We start from the raw sequence: 16,022 nt of genomic DNA, 5'->3' as shown, positions 1-16,022 counted from the left end.
CAGAAACAAAGTTGTTTTCACCAAAGAGAGCAGCCTTCTTTACATGGCTTCAAACTGGAGCCATGTGGAAAGCTATGTTTGAGGATTTATTTTCATAATTCAAGATGGAGCAGCAGATGCTATTTTTCATTAGGTCTTGGCTTCTATGAGTGGCAGTAAGATGGCATAAAACTACTCCTGCCAAAATTTATGGTTAAAAAAAAAGCTCAGCTTGTGTAGTTTTGTTTTTCATCATCAGGATGCAAAATATTTAATTTGGCCAAATCTGACCAAGAAATTTTTGCTTTTAAGTACACAAATAGCACTAAGGGAGAGAGTTTCCTAAACCTATCCAACAAGGACTGTTTTATCTGGCATTCCAAAGACTTGTTTTCTGATTCCCTGACAAAAAATACTATCTCTTTGATAAATATTTCATAAACCAACCCTGTTGTTTGAAATGAACACAGGGTTGGATCGGTCTGTGTCTTTTTCAGAACTGGGTTAGCAAATATAACAAGCATAAGGTGGAACCTCGAAACATCTGACATTAACTGACAAACTGTGTGTTATGATTACCCTGCTTCTACTGTATGTGTCCCAAACATGGCAAAGCTAAAAACTATCATTTCCATTTCATGAAATTCATGAAACAGCCAACATGAAATAAAACCAATGAAAACAAAAAACTAAAGCCCAGTCAAAAGCAGCCTCTTACCCAAGCCGTTGAGTGTGCCAATATGTGAAATCATGAAGTTGCTGATGCTGTGATTGGCCAGAGAGTCCGCCATGCTGCTGAGAGCCGACGCCCCCGCCGCCGTGCCGATCAGATACTCCAGGATTAAGTTCCAGCCGATAAAAAAAGCCACACACTCTCCCACTGTTACGTAGCTGTATGTGTAGGCAGAACCTGTGGTCTTAGGCACACGCACTCCAAACTCTGCATAACACACTCCTTCAGTAAAGAGAAGAAGACACACACACACAGGCACCCTCTCTGATATATTGCAAGGAATAACAGGCTGAGTTAAGGGAACTGATTAGAACTGTAGGGTTATGGTGAAGCATCCCTCGAGGATCTATCAAATTAAAACTATAATGGCGTTGACCTTGTAATAATATGCACACTTACTGAAGGCTCTTCGTGAATCAGAGAGGTTTAATAATGGTATAAATGTCTGCATCCTATTGCTGCTTTAATCACCCAAGTGTATGTAAAAGACAGAAATGGCAAAAGACTGCTTATCCTCTCTCACCTGAAAGTATGGATGCCACAGCTGCGATAATGAAGGACACAATGACCCCGGGGCCAGCCATCTCCTTGGCAACAAGCCCCGAGACCACATACATCCCCGTCCCGACGCAGCTGCCCACGCCGAGCGACACCAGATCCACCGTGGACAACACCCGGGCCAGTCTGGTGCCGTGTGAGCTGGTGCCAGACACGGCCGAATCCAGCATGGACTCCACGGGTTTGGTCCTCAGCACCCGCGACGTGAAGGTGTTCCATGCTGAGCCCCACTGTATCCTGCGAGGGTCCAGCTTCCCCACCAGTCCGCTCATAGTGAGGGCGTGAGGTCGAAGAGTGGAAGGCTTATGAGGAAGACTGCGAGACGGTTGTTCTTTGATGCTTCAGTTCAAGTTCTGGAAATTCACTGTAGACAGTGAAGTTATTCTTCATCCATGTGATGGAAGAGGATCGGATTTTCTGCAGCTTTCTGTGGCTTTCTTAGCAGTCTAGCGGAAGGCCTAGTTTGGTTCTACCCACATGACGACAGAGAAAGTTACCTGAAAGACAAAAGAGAGTTTACTTTCACACATGGCTTCTGTTACTGTGTGAGAGGTGCTTATATTTTCACAACACAAGCCTAAAACTAAGGCGCACTTTCACATTGACCGCAAATGATTTGTACCTTAATTAGTGAGCAGCCAAATTAAAAGGCCATTCCCTGTAGCTCTGTTGCCATGGCAGCTAAGATCATCCGACAACCGCAGTTCATCATTTCCTTTTTAATGTTGTGCCAGGAAGAAAGAGCAGTATCTGCATGCTGTGATGTTACCAAAGTTCTTAAACGAACATGCTTGTGTAATGTTTATTGAGCAACGTGAGATTAAAATGTTGGTGGCAACACTTTGTGACGTCATTGACAAAAAAAAGCAGATTGCTAAAAAACAACAAATGAAAATTATCACATGCTGATAACTTTTGGTAAAACCCGCTCCATTACCGAATACAATGGACGGTTTAACTAATACTAAACAATGAAAGGAACACACATATGAAAGCAGATATGTGTGAACATTAAAATCTCAAATAAAACAAAAAAGCAAGTGAAAAAAATGTAAAAAATCAAACTCCAGCAATCTCAAGCTGTTTATTGGTATTAAGAGACTAAATGTTTCTTTCTTTTTTTTTTTTATGAAATCTGAAAAATGTCCCAAATTAAATGTGATTCTAAATAAGCAGACGGTGGCACAGGGCCACCGAAATGTTTATGCAGCAAGCAGTATGACATAATTGATATCATATCCCATTAAAACTAAGCATTGTTCAGTGACTTTCAGAGGATCCGCTTTAACTTTCACACTTTTCTCTTTTTACAAATAATAATGAGCGACTTCAATGTGACTGCCCTTTATGCAGCGCCATCCATCTTGACATTACACATAGTGGTTTGCGTGTAGACCAAAAAGTAAAACTTTAATTTTATTTAATTTTCAAGGGGTGTTAACACTTTTGCAAAGGCTTGTAAACGAATAAGTGGAACGATTAAATATTGCTGAGTAACACTGCTCTCTAATTCCTTCCTCTCACAATGTTTTTGTGGATAATGATGAGATTAGGCACACTGCTGAAAGGAGAGCTATTACAGTCCTCAATTGGAGCCCTCGTCTCTCACTCCCTCTGAGCGGCGCTGGACCGGCAATCAGCACTCATCTACTTTAGGCGGCAAACGCAAAGTAACTGAACAAACACTCGTATGCGGCACACCCACGGTGCCTCTCAGCAATGATGACTGCAATTACGCAGTTGTTTAACCGGATCACAATGGGGGCCACTATTGGAGCTGCACTCAGTGGAAGCACGGGCATGTGAAGCGGTAGAAAGGGCTCCGAGGGTGAAGTAATGTGAGTGTTACGGTGAGCACTGAGTGAAGTAGGAACACTTTAACTGACACAAGGGGCAACATATGCACATGCTAAACATGAGCTTGCAAGGCAAGCCAAGTCAGCATATTTACACAGCAAAATAAAAACAAGTGTTAAAATAAAGTTCTTTTTTAATAACGTAGCATAACCTCACGCTAAAAGTGTTTGACCTTTGATTTGAGATGATTTATGAGATGCATTTTATATGTTTGAAAGATGGCAGTAAATTTTTATTTGAAAAGTCAAAGTATTTTGCTGAAGATTTTCTAACAGTTAAGCTTTGCAGAGAGCTTTTTACCTATATTGCCACTGAAGGCCAAAGGTATGATTTGTTAGACAAATATCTTGAGATAAAATTTGAAATGTATAGATTGAATGCGTTAATAAATGAATCTACTGCAATGTTTTGGTAATTTATTAAATGCAAAATAACATAATATTTTCTTAAATTAAGAAAATATTAGTTTTAAAAGCATTTATTTTAGACAGGAGTTAAATTATTTTTATTTCTATTAGTAATCTGCAGTTTACCATGGCTGCACAGCTGATAACGCCATTGCCTTGCAGCAAGAAGATCTTGGGTTTGAATCCTGGAGTGGCATCTTTCTGCGTAGAATTTGCTTGTTCTCCACATGTACTCCAGCTTCCAGTTAACCAATCAGATTTAAGGGTCTATTTCGTTTTAGTAGTGGTTTGTCAAATAAGCACCACGAGATTTAGAAATCACATACTTTAGGTCACTAAATGTCAGGAAGAATCAAAACTAACACTAATCAGATTTTCTAAAATCGCCTCACTCCCTTACTATTTGATTTATTTAACACATCATCAGACAAGGTACTCAAATGCTTTATAAAACGCTGTTCTCTAGTGTCCAAGTAGTTGCCAGTCGCTAAAAGCAAATACATATTCACTCTCATAAAATACAGAACAGTAAAAATCTAACTGTATGCCATCTATCAATCTTAAAAACAAAAACCCAACGCCAATAAATTTTTCTCTCACTAAACCACAAAACAATAGGATGACAGAGATCGGGTTATAATGCAGCTCCCCGCTGGGCAGCCTGTGACAGAAACACCCACCTAAACATTGTTGTAGACTGGCGTCTCGCCCACCTTTGCAGTGGCACACCCTGAACACAGTGCAAAAAGCCCCAGTCTGAAGGATCCTGATAAATGCGGCACAGAGTCAGCAAGGCACTGGCCTGCAAACCCAGATCCCAGTTTGATGGAGCATCTGGTGGCTGTGCCAAGGCTCCACCCTGCAATGCAACCAATCTGCTGCCAACACTGAAGGCTCAGTCATTGTTTAACATTTCTGAGCTGGTCAGGTCAAGACAGGGGTTTTATTGCACCTGATCGCCATCAACACAGTGAAAAACATAGTAAACAGATTTGTGTGTGTGTGTGTGATATTGGGAACTATATCGGTATTGTCAATAAGATGGTGCGTAACACAGCGAGACGCTCCACAGACTTTAGTAGCTTTAATCTGAAACACTGACTGCTGTCCACGAATCCAATCACCTTCACCAAAACACAGACAAAAGTTAATAAATGAGTATGGCACGAGCACGGCGGACACCTTCCAGGCTGTCATATCTCAAAACAAAGCTGCTCAGTTTTTACAGCACCTTTTACATGTTCATCTTTCAACCCCACCTTCTGCCCTCCCAGCTTCTTTTACAGTCACCACCACCTGCCCTGCGCTGATTGTATATTATTTGAACAAGCACACACCAACCAAACAGAGCTGAACAAAGGAGGACGGCAGCAGGTCTTCTACCTGTTCACTACTGCAGCAAAGACTTTAATAAAGGCTACTTAGAGAAAATGTCTGCAAAACATTATTTCCAAAAGAGCCGAGTTAAAACCTTCAGTGCTTCAGTGCTTTTTTATTGTTGTAACAAAATGAAGCATATAAGCTGCGGAGCTAAATGCCACTCAATCTTAGTTATGTGAAGATCTTTAAGGTTTGTTAGAGAACATCAGTGTTTAGTTAGAATGGCCTAGTCAAAGTCCAAACCTAAAACCAATTGAGAAGCCGTGCCAGTTTAACAATTAGGTGTCTTCTGAAAGCAGCAGGTTGAACTGGATTTGATTTAGGGGTATCAGAATAAAGTAGGCAGGATACAAATGCCTGCCAACATTTTCAGATTTTTGTTCATAAAGACTTAATCCATGTATCAATTTTCATCCCTGTGACAAAAAAAATCCAATGAAACACGTCAAGATTTGTGCTTGCAATAGCATAATGTATCTGCAAATTCGGAAATATTAACTTCAACCTAAAAGACAGTAATTATTTCTGGAAATAATTAGGTACATCACTATGCAAAAAGTGACCAAACAGCCTTTGTAGTTCATTTTAAGAATTCCTTTTACCAAAAAGAATGCTAATTGAAACAAACAGTTCACTTTTATGAAAATTATGCCTCATTTCCTTCTACATGAAGTACTACTTTGTCTTGGTCTCACACAGAATCCCCTTCACCCATTAAATGCAATGAAGTTTGCGGTTGCAGTATGACAAGCTGTGGAAACGATTGGTTTGAATACTTTCGGAGGGCACTGTAAACTTATCTCAACTTGAAATCAGTGCCCACGGGTCAGTGAAAGGATGGCAAAACATGAGTAAATTCACAGAAATACGAGAAATTTTGCTGATTTTGGTGTTCTGCCACAGGCCATTTCCCCTTCTGTCAGCCAGGTTTTGTTTTTGCGAGGGCCGAAGCGCTTCAGTCTAGGCAAGACGCCAAGTGGGCTTAAAGCTATCAGATAAGCTCTCGTGATTATTAAGTCGATGGAGGTTGGGTTTGGGAGAGCAAGATTTTGGCAGAGGACATTTTTAGCAAATTTATGAGCAAATTCTTAAATTCTACTAAATGTTTGTAATGTATTTGCCTTCTTCAACTAGAAAAATCTGTGATCTACCATGCCTGAGAAGGAAGCCTTAACCCCCCCCCAACAAAAAAAACAACAACTTCTGCCACGCCACAGAGTTACACTGATGAAGGACACCAAAATGATTACTGTGCAATATCCCAATCCTAATGCATTACCCTGCATTAGGATGCAAGCACAAATCACAAATGCAAAATGGGTCAAATCGTATCCAGCCAGCAAGGAATTTTAGATAGGTCACTTCTTTTTCTTGTCTATTACAAACAAAATATGTGGACCATTGCTTTTAAACAAAAAGTATGTGAAAATAATGACCGTACTGTCTTGTACAAGTTGTGTCTGTTTGCAAGAAGAGTAGCACAGAGTGGAGAAAAATGTGTTTTTATTAATCAATGTTGAACTATTGGGAAAAAAACATAAATTTTTGCACTTGTTTACTGTAATTTGTTTGGGTGCTACAGCTTCCAGTTTAAGAGGGCGCCTGGGAAACGGTCAGAGGTACAATCCCACTGACCGCAGAGCATGTGTGATTAGAGAGAATTGAAAAATCACAGCCTTTCCACAGTGCATCAGAAAGCCGTTTTCGTGTGCAACAGAATGGTCCACAATCTATTTCTACAGTGTCATTACAAAATTATATACCTTACCAAAACACAGAGCAGCGGTGCTTTCACGAGGAAATTGATAATTGAATTTTTGTCATAATCATCTCCATTGGTGTTACAGTGTCTGCTCTTTTCATAAGAGAGCCGTCAGAACATCCTTACTTGTGACACATCAGCAGTGACTAAGCCTGTCTCTCCTGGATTGAGCTCTGAACGCATTGACGTTTAGAGCGAGAGCTGCATTTACCTAATAAAGGCCAGACTTCTTCTAATCACTCAAAACCAAACTTGTAAACCTGCTTTGCATTTAATGGATCGGGGAAGACAAACCGGCCCCTGTTAAAAGCCCTGGCACAATTCTCACAGAATGCAGACAAAACGGTACGAGTCTTGTTAAGAAATATGAAATATGCTAATTAGGATTCAGTCTGACTGAAGATCGGTGTGAATATTTATTTATTTCAAACATGACAGCAGCATAAAATATCAGACGTGAACAAGGAATGCCAAAGACACATATTTTTTGTACCACAATAATCTTCATATGCTCGAAAAGGACTTTAAAGAAATAAAAAACGTATGAACTCCTACCCCATAAACTCATGCCATGTTTTCAGATGGGCCCTCGTTATTAGATTAAATAAATAAATAAAAACCATGCTTTAATTTTCCATCTTATCTTCTTTTTCTTTGCCATGGACTCACCAAACACACATTTGTCTAAATATATGCATCCATACATAGATACAAACACACTCATATGCGTTAGCCTCAATTTACATATTCACATTTGTGCTATCTCTCACCCATATTTCTGTTTTGTGAAAATAACCTCCTTATATTTCCTGTTAAATTGTATTACAGTTTGACTTTGCTTTAACTCCTCATTTAACTTGCTCCATAATTTTACACCATGAATTGAAAAAGAAAAGCTCTTTCTTGTTGTGCGTATACTACAAATCCTCAAGTTTGACTAATCCTTTAAGTCCCCCTTCTCTTTCAAAAAACATATGATTTATTTTTTAAGGTAAAGATTTACTGTAAGGGTTTCTGAAATAGGTTAGTTGCAATGATTGCATAATGTCAGATCTACTGAACTTTGGACAGATGAATACACAGAGGGAAAAAAAACGGCAGCTTATTTAAATGAGAAACTATTACTGTGCATAATTCATGTGCCTTAATGTACAGCTGGATGTCGGTTGCTTACACTCAACAAGATTTATGAGCGCTTAGAGTTTCCTACAATCTGTGTGCAAATGTCTTTATCCCATGGCTATCAGTCTCTATAATAGAATTATGCACGTTTACTTAATTACATTTAGGCAGACTGTTTTGAAAGAAAAAAAAAGATGGAACAGATTTGTCATTTCATAAAGTAAAACATTTTGACATCACAATTTTTGGTTAACAAAGGTCATATGCAGTCAGATATGCATAGGCAAGTATTTAAGGGGAATTTCCTCCTGAAACATACCAAACTAGATTTGTTACCACATTTGTCAATTGGCTTGTTAGATCACTGGAGTGTGGAGTTCCCCATTTATTTTTCCTCAGCCGAACCAACATTTGTTACAGTGTGGTTGATTCACTGCCTTGGCAGGCTGACCACTGTATCTCCGTGTGACACGCCAAATGAATCTGACATAGAAAAAAAGGAAAATTGCAGGCTGTCAGAGTGATTCAATTGTTTGGTTCGTCGGCCACGCTCCGACTGTTCAAGTCAGTCGAAATTCGCTGGAGACTAATTTTTCTATAAGAATTTTGACGTTCATATCCGTTTTATTAGCGGGCTGTCAGACGGGCTGAGGGCCTTTCTGATGCAAGAGGTATATGATCCCTCTGAGAAATAAATGAAGCATCGCCAAAGGAAGGATCCATGAATCCATCACAGTTTTGCTGTCGTTTCTGATATATATTTTTCAGCGGCGTATACAAGATGGAAACTGGCCTTACTACAATAAGTATCCTTTAAAATTTTAAAGGCTCTTGCCAAAGAATAAATCTCCTTTTATTTCATATTTTGTTACACTTCAACTTCAAACTTCAGTGTGTTTTCTTGGAACTATGTGGCACTGCAACAGGAAGTAGCACACAGTGGTGAAGTGGTGCCAAAAAGATGAAGCAGGAGTATATTTGTAACTTGTCCCCTCCGATAGTTACAAAACAGCTGGTTGGATTCTTTTCACTAAATAGGCATTTTCTGGAGACAATAGTTTGCACTGGATTTTAGTTTTTGAAGCGTGAATTTAGAAAGTTTGCTCATTTTTAGTAAATCTTCATTATTAATACTGTTCATTCTCTCTACTCTGGCATTTCAAGATTAGTTAATGAAGTGTTACATGGGTCAATACTTCTCGTTTTGGTATCTTCTAAAGGGGCAGTGTTGTTTTTTTTTTTTCAGGCACACAGTGCCATTATATAACATAATCAAGTAACTATGTCACCTTCAGTTGTTATCAAAATGCTCTATATGTCAAACATAATTTTAAAAAAATGTGACACTGCAGTTCGGGGCCTTGAAATTGGTCTCTGTTTCTTTAAGAATCTCCTGGTCTTTCCAACACTCCACCTTCAGCATGTCATCTCAACAGTGAGTCTCAAGTATGCCGTTTAAAACCATTCTCAGGAACGTTGGACTGCGTATGATGAGCTCAGCAGACACACAACTACATCAGGTGTTCGCCAACTGCTGCTGCCGCTAGTCTAGAGGAGCTGTGTGGGAACAGCATGGGGCAGGGATGCTCCGTGAGGCGGAAGCTCAGCTCAGTGGTTGTGAGAGCACGCGTCAAGGATTTCTCAAAAATGCATGAAAAAAAAACAAGAAATGTATACTTTTATTTTAAATAAAAGTCTAAATTTAATCAGAGCACTAAAGATGACCAGATGATGAGCAGAAAACAGTTCAAATTACGAGTGCTTAGTCTATTGAATATTGAAAATTTCTTTTCCTGGTTGTTGTCAGTGATGCACACATTCATATTTTATGCCAAGCAAATCATCTTTGTAATTCGGCTAATTACTGAGATTGCTAATTAGATCAAACGTTTAATCCTCTTTTTTATCTCTGATGGCCACAGTTCAGAACTCATTAAATTTGTTGACCATCAAAAAAAAGAAAAAAAGAAATAAATAAGTAGGGCTACTTCAATAGACAGTGATCCCAGAAAACAGACCAGTTGCTCCGCATGAATGCTCTGTCTCCAAAGCTGATTAATCACAGTTTGGGCCGCCACAACCTCGTCTGTCTTCCCTTATTGCAGCGCAGTGGCAGCTTGAAGCTTAAAGCAAAGTAAATCTGCCTCCTGACTGTAAGATAAATAGAAACAACAGTGCCACTCCCTGGAGCTCCAAGCTCACCAGCCATAATGGTGACATCTCTATTTACCCTCAAGTGGTAAATGAACACCAAGGTCATTTAGCACTTAAAGACTACACAGCACTACTTACTGCGTAAGTGTAAATCTCACTGTGGAACGTTCATTCGTAAGACAACAATTTATGAAGGAAATTAGGCATATTCTCTTCAAGTTTTCATCCCCTTTTGTTCAATCAGAAGCATTGGTTACCTCATCGCTGTCACTGACGAGCAGTCTGTCAGAGAGCATCACTTTATCATGGTGTCTTTCTTATTTCAATTGCAAATCTTTACACACTTCTTCTCTGACAGTGGGTTGTTTATCATCTTACATATGGTTTTCCAGCAAATGAAGTCTTGCTGTCTGGCTTGCTTACTGTGTTTAGTCTGCTGTCAGCAGAGGGCTTTCTGCTTGTCTGTCTCTGTCCTTCCACCCTCTTTCACTTTCTTGCGATCTTTTTAAAAATAAGTTGTAAGTATCTCTGATGAATTTTTACAGCTTTAAAAGTAAAATAATAAAATCTGTGTTTTTTTATTTGTATTTTTTTACATTTATACTTAATAGCACAATTACTATTAATTATCAGGGAAGCTCCTGTTTGGACTGAATTGTTCTTCGCATGATATGCAGACGCAGCTGCACAATCATTAAAATAACATTACGTTTGAAGGCCAAAGCAAACCTCTAGCAGAAATATACTTTTTATCATGTTAAAAATTAAAATGAGTTACCATAATATTCCATGCAGTTCTTTGAGTAATTAGTAGCTATATATTTGCAACAAAGGTCAGACTCCTATGTTGTGGTAGTTATCAGATCCATCAGACCCACTGGATTTAATCCTGGATTCTTTTTTAATTTCTGGGTTTTTTTCTTTTGCTTTTGTCCTGTGTTTAGAGCCCACTGTAACAGGAGGCTTCATTGTGTGCACTTATAGACATTTAACAGGCAAAAACACAATGTGAGTATCTCGCTTTATGTGCAGGCAGGTCCTCTGACGTCAGTCCTAACCAGTATCTGATTGGAATAAAGGAAGTGGTCGTCTGCCAGCCATTCATAAGTAAGAGTTTATGTGCGTATGTGTCTTTGTAGCATCTGCCACGTATTCAGTTAGACAAGGCAATTTAAAAGGGCTGATCTATAGTAAACTGATCTGATTGACTGAACTGATTTCTGATTCCAAACAGGCACATCCAATTTTCTTTCCTACTGTTTACTTGTTTTTATGTATCTTATATAAAAACAACAATCCATTTCTTTAAAAAAAAAAAAATCCACTAGACTCTTCCATCCATCTATTTTCTAACACCTTTGCCCCTAGTGGGTTTGGGAGGTGCTGGTGCCTATCTCCAGCTAACGTTCCAGGCGAGAGGCGGGGGTCACCCTGTACAGGTCGCCAGTCTGTCGCAGGGCAACACAGAGACAGACAGGACACACAACCATGCACACGCACACTCACACCTAGGGAGAATTTAGAGAGACCAATCAACCTGACAGTCATGGTTTTGGACCGTGGGAGGAAGCCGGAGTACCCGGAGAGAACCCACGCATGCACAGGGAGAACATGCAAACTCAATGCAAAAAGACCCAGAGCCAGGATCGAACCCAGGACCTTCTTGCTGCAAGGCAACAGTGCTACCAACTGCACCACTGTGTCTTTTTTGTTGTTGTTGTTTTTTTGTTTTTTAAAATCCACTAAACTCTAATAGAAAAAAAAAATACAAGCCAGTGGTATAGCAGAATATTTTCAGACACATTTTTTTCCCCATCTTCAGCTTTACTATAAATACGACTGACTTTCTTTTTTTATATATAAAAAAAAGGAAAAAAAAGATTTTCTGTCTGAAATGCTTTCAGTAAATTCAAGGCTTGGCCTTCTACAGCTTTACTTGGTTTGATTTGATAAACACATTCTTATTTATGGGACGGATGCTCAACGACTAGCAAAGTCTGAAGGTCGGAGGTTTCCTCAGAGCAGACTGCAGATCACTTCATGTGTGGAGCCATTTATGGTGAAACAGAGCAATCCTCTGCAAAGGCTCTCTCCTTTGTTTTGAGCATGTTAATAAGCTCTGGGAAATAAAAAATGAGTTAACACTACTGCCCTGTTTTACGTTTGGGGATTGGTGTTGTGTTAGTATTCACAAAGCATTTTATCTATAGTTTTATTTTTGTTTTATCTGATACAGATTACATGTGGGAATTTCTTTGGAAGTTGTTCTGTTGTGGCTAATTTTTCAAAGGTTTGAAGACTGATGTGGATTTCTGAATTTTCCTGTGTCTTATTTAGCTTTACAGAGCCAAAATGCAGACAGTCGGGAAAAAATAAGAGAGTAATTCAACAATGAACAAAAATCCTGAGCTTAAAATACTGAGGCGGGGTTATAAAGTGACCAGAGAAGCTGCTAAATGAATCAGGGTGGTACAGCTGTGGGAACAAGAAAACATGGAGACTGAAGGAGGAGACTAATTAACACAGAGAAGATAAAATAAGACTCAAATGATCAAGAAACAAAAAGGGAAAAAAGCCAGACAGTAATCTAAGTGATAAATACAAAAACAAACTAAAAATTAAGGATAAAAGAATGACCTAATACAGCAACTCCTAAAGAACAATAATAAACAGAAAAACGGCAGAATATAGCAAGTCCAATGGAACATTAATAACCCACACAAATATGATCGAAAACACAAAAAGAAAACCGAAACCCAAACGCCGAAGAAACATGACACTTCCTGTCTTACCATGAGCATCTAGACTGCTTTTCTATAACAAGTGTTCTCAATATCCGGTCTGCCAGTATAAGTGGGCAGCCAAGTTTTCATAGGTCGAAAGTTTTCCCATACTCTTTCTTTCTGTTTTATTTATTTAGATAGTGCAAAGTTGTCATTACACACTCCACAACACGATCATCTAGTTTTCACAGTACCATTTCCTGGTGTTGGTCTGTCATAAAACCCCAACAAAGCAAATTAAAGTTTGTGGTTTTATCATGACAAAATGTATAAAGGATCTGGTATCAGTTCTTTTGCTAGATGCTGCAGTGCAACACTCATGTCAACACTGTGGCACACACACAAACCAGGCATGAAACTGTCTCTTAGAAAGCAGCGGCTCCATTATACACCTCCGGCCCTGCATGTGATTCTGTCTTCTTGGTGAAGACCTGCGTGTCTCGGAGGCTGTCTGGGACTTTATGTGAGAGATACTCAGGGAGACAAACTGCAGTTGCTAAATTGGGTGGTTATGTAATCATCTGTTTCTGCCTCTCATTGCCATTGCTCCAGCAAATTCATCCTCATCACGTCAACATAGTGGTCATAATGTTTCTTCTATTTCTACGTTTCTTTCTGCGACATATCCTTTTTGTTTTGCTGAAACAGGAAATCGCTGTGTCTTTTGATTTCTTAAGTTTACAGGTGCCTGTAATGTTCTCAACAAGAGAGGCACAAATTTGAGTTTTTTGGGGTTTTTTTTTTTAGATATTTTGAAACAATTTTGCTACTTACATTAATGAGCGGTGCAACTAACATCCCTGGAGAATGCAGGACATTAGCTCATCTCACAATCCATCATTCGCCATCACAAAGAGAGTTTAAAAAAACGAAATAAAATAGTTTTGCTGTAGACCTTTCAACCTTCATTTCATTTGCCTTAAGTCTCTCTTTCTCTCGCAATCTCTCACAGAGGAAGTGATCACAGACATCTCAGGAACATATCTGAGGAAATAAATAGTATTTTATGTATCTGATACTTCATTTTAAACAGCTTAAAGATACTGACACAATGATTAACTCCGAGCCTTCTGCCCTCAGTAGCAACTTCCACAACGAAGAGTATTGCTGTCAGCACACCCTGGTACCATTGTTGTGTAGTACTGATTGTTCTTGTCGCCTCGTTTGCACATGTGGGCCTGTATGTGTTGGAAAACTACAAAAAAAAAACTAAACCATGCAAGAGAACAACCTTAAGAATTTGGTTGACTAATGTGAAGCGTATTTGATTTTTATTTTTCAAACTTGGATTCAAAAACAACTATATAGTCAGCTACTTTTGTATGTTTCTTAAGTCTTAACATTTATGTTTTGGAAAGGCACTTCTAGAACTGTATGTAAGCGGTTTATTTATTCATAATACTGCTTATTCATTGTCCTTAAATGTAGACACTAAGGTATTGGTACCTCTCAGATGAGGTGATTTGAAATATTTTTTTTAACTCACATGTCTGTTTCTTTTGATTGTTCATGTTTTGTTGACCTTTAAAAGTTTTGAAGTAACCGGTCAGAGGCTTGGGAGCGCCTCTTATTTAAGAGAGAATCGTTTGAAGGTGCTTGCTTGAACAAGGCCTGAGATCCAAATGTTGCTCAGTTAAATCTCAGAGTTCTGTCAGCGTCAGGAAATGTTGTCTTTTTTGTTCCCTGGTCGGAAAAAGGTTGTGACTTTGACTTTGCAGTTGCCCACTTACTGGCCACGCCTGATCAAACTATCCCAATCAACTGGTGAATTCCTGATCGATCTCTAGAATGAGCCCTTTTCCAGAACGAAAGGCAAAACACACGATGTCAACCGAAACATTTCCCAGCGCGACCTTGTTCTTCGCCATCTTCAAAATCCTCGCCTCTTGTCTGTGGCACCTGTTGAGCAGTGACAGGCCCGTCTAGCTACAACGTATCGCCGAGCCATCTGCTGACGCCTGCTTTCAGCACCACGGACAGCACGTCGTCACAACTGAGTAAAACAAAGAACGGAGAGGAAGGGGAGGAAAAGGAGACAAGACCTCATGGCAAATTTAAAAAAAAAAACAAAACAAAACAAAACAAAAAAAAAAAACAGAGATACATGGAGGGAGATGGTGGGGGGCGGTAGAGAGAAAGAGAGAGATCTGTCCATGTCATTAGGGATTAGCCTAGTTTGACTGCTTGAGGCTGTCAGTGTCTGAGTGCTCTTGTCCTCAAATAAACACACGCAGGCATCCAGAGGCACAGTATGTTTCCTTCTTACAGACAGACAGACAGAGAGATAGATAGATAGATTTTCTGTCCTACTTTCCACGTTCCCCCACTGCACGACTCACCCCAACATGCTCACTTGGAACCAAAAATGTTTTTAATTATTTATGTCAGCCTTTTTTTTTTTTTAGTTGGGCATCTCGCTGTACAAGCAGTACAGTTTCCTGCTGCAGCTACAGTCCGCTGGGAGAAGCGACACCCACCCTCAACTCTTTCCTCCTTTCTCTTCCGCAAAGAAACATCACTTTGGGTGGGGTGTAGTAGTAACGGGAAGGGACAATTTCCTGCTGCTAAACAGTAAGGGCTCGCGCTGTTTCTGTCGAGTTTATGCGCCACCCCCTTTGTTTGCTGCTTCCTTATGAAAAGAAAGAAAGAAAGGGAAAAAAGGAAAACTGCACAAAGGAAGATGGGAAAACAGCCGTGTAGGGAGACGACAAGGGGAGATGATGGTTGAGATAGCAGCTAAGTTTAGGAAAAGCGTCGCTGGGTGAGGGTGTGCAGGAGAGAAGTGGAGGTAAAACACTCACTGTGCCGCGGCCGGATTAAAGGATGCCCATGTCGGATGCTGCAGTCGGTCGCCAACATCAGCAGCAGGAGCAGCAGCAGCATCTCCGGGCTGCTTGCGCGGCGCATCAGCGGGAGGCAGCGCAGGATGGAGGAGGGGAGGAGGGAGAGAGAGAGAGAGAGAGGGAGGGAGGGATGTGGGGAGGGTGAGGCCGATGATGTAAAACAGTTTAAATCATTCAGGACGCCGCGTGAAGGCAGACGCGGCGCAACACGCATCCGGTTTGTTTTCCTGTCCAGACAGGATGTCGTAGTTTCGGCCCCACCCCTCCCTCTTCCCCATCCCGTGATTTTATGAAGATCCGGCAATAACACAAGTAAAGCAGTTATAATTTGGACCAGGATTCCCTAAACTGCAGGATTAGAAACACCGCTTTTTTTTTTCTTTGCTAACCTAGTAAAGTCTAAGTTAGTTTTACACCAACAAAGTTATGACTTTAATTCAGCAT

At 39.9% G+C, this 16,022-nt stretch overlaps 1 protein-coding gene across 2 annotated transcripts in view; it reads right to left on the bottom strand.

Annotated features, from left to right (window-relative positions):
* Positions 1–15,799, bottom strand: part of slc7a14a (solute carrier family 7 member 14a) — a 31,777-nt gene extending 15,978 nt beyond the window's left edge. Inside the window, exons 1-3 of one of the 2 annotated variants that reach the window (XM_032547021.1) lie at positions 15,537–15,799; positions 1,236–1,767; positions 698–934 (exon numbers count right to left, since the gene is read on the bottom strand). In XM_032547021.1, coding sequence (XP_032402912.1) covers positions 698–934; positions 1,236–1,542 — 544 coding nt within the window. In that variant the 5' untranslated portion in view covers positions 1,543–1,767; positions 15,537–15,799. Of the gene's footprint in view, positions 1–697; positions 935–1,235; positions 1,768–15,536 lie in introns of those variants that run through there. The other variant, XM_032547022.1, reaches the window with a different exon arrangement.
* Positions 15,800–16,022: the final 223 nt, after the last annotated feature.

Source organism: Xiphophorus hellerii, chromosome 19 (assembly GCF_003331165.1).
Source record: "Xiphophorus hellerii strain 12219 chromosome 19, Xiphophorus_hellerii-4.1, whole genome shotgun sequence".
In the NCBI taxonomy this organism is placed as follows: Eukaryota; Metazoa; Chordata; class Actinopteri; order Cyprinodontiformes; family Poeciliidae; genus Xiphophorus; species Xiphophorus hellerii.
This window is presented reverse-complemented; position numbering and strand designations above follow the sequence as displayed.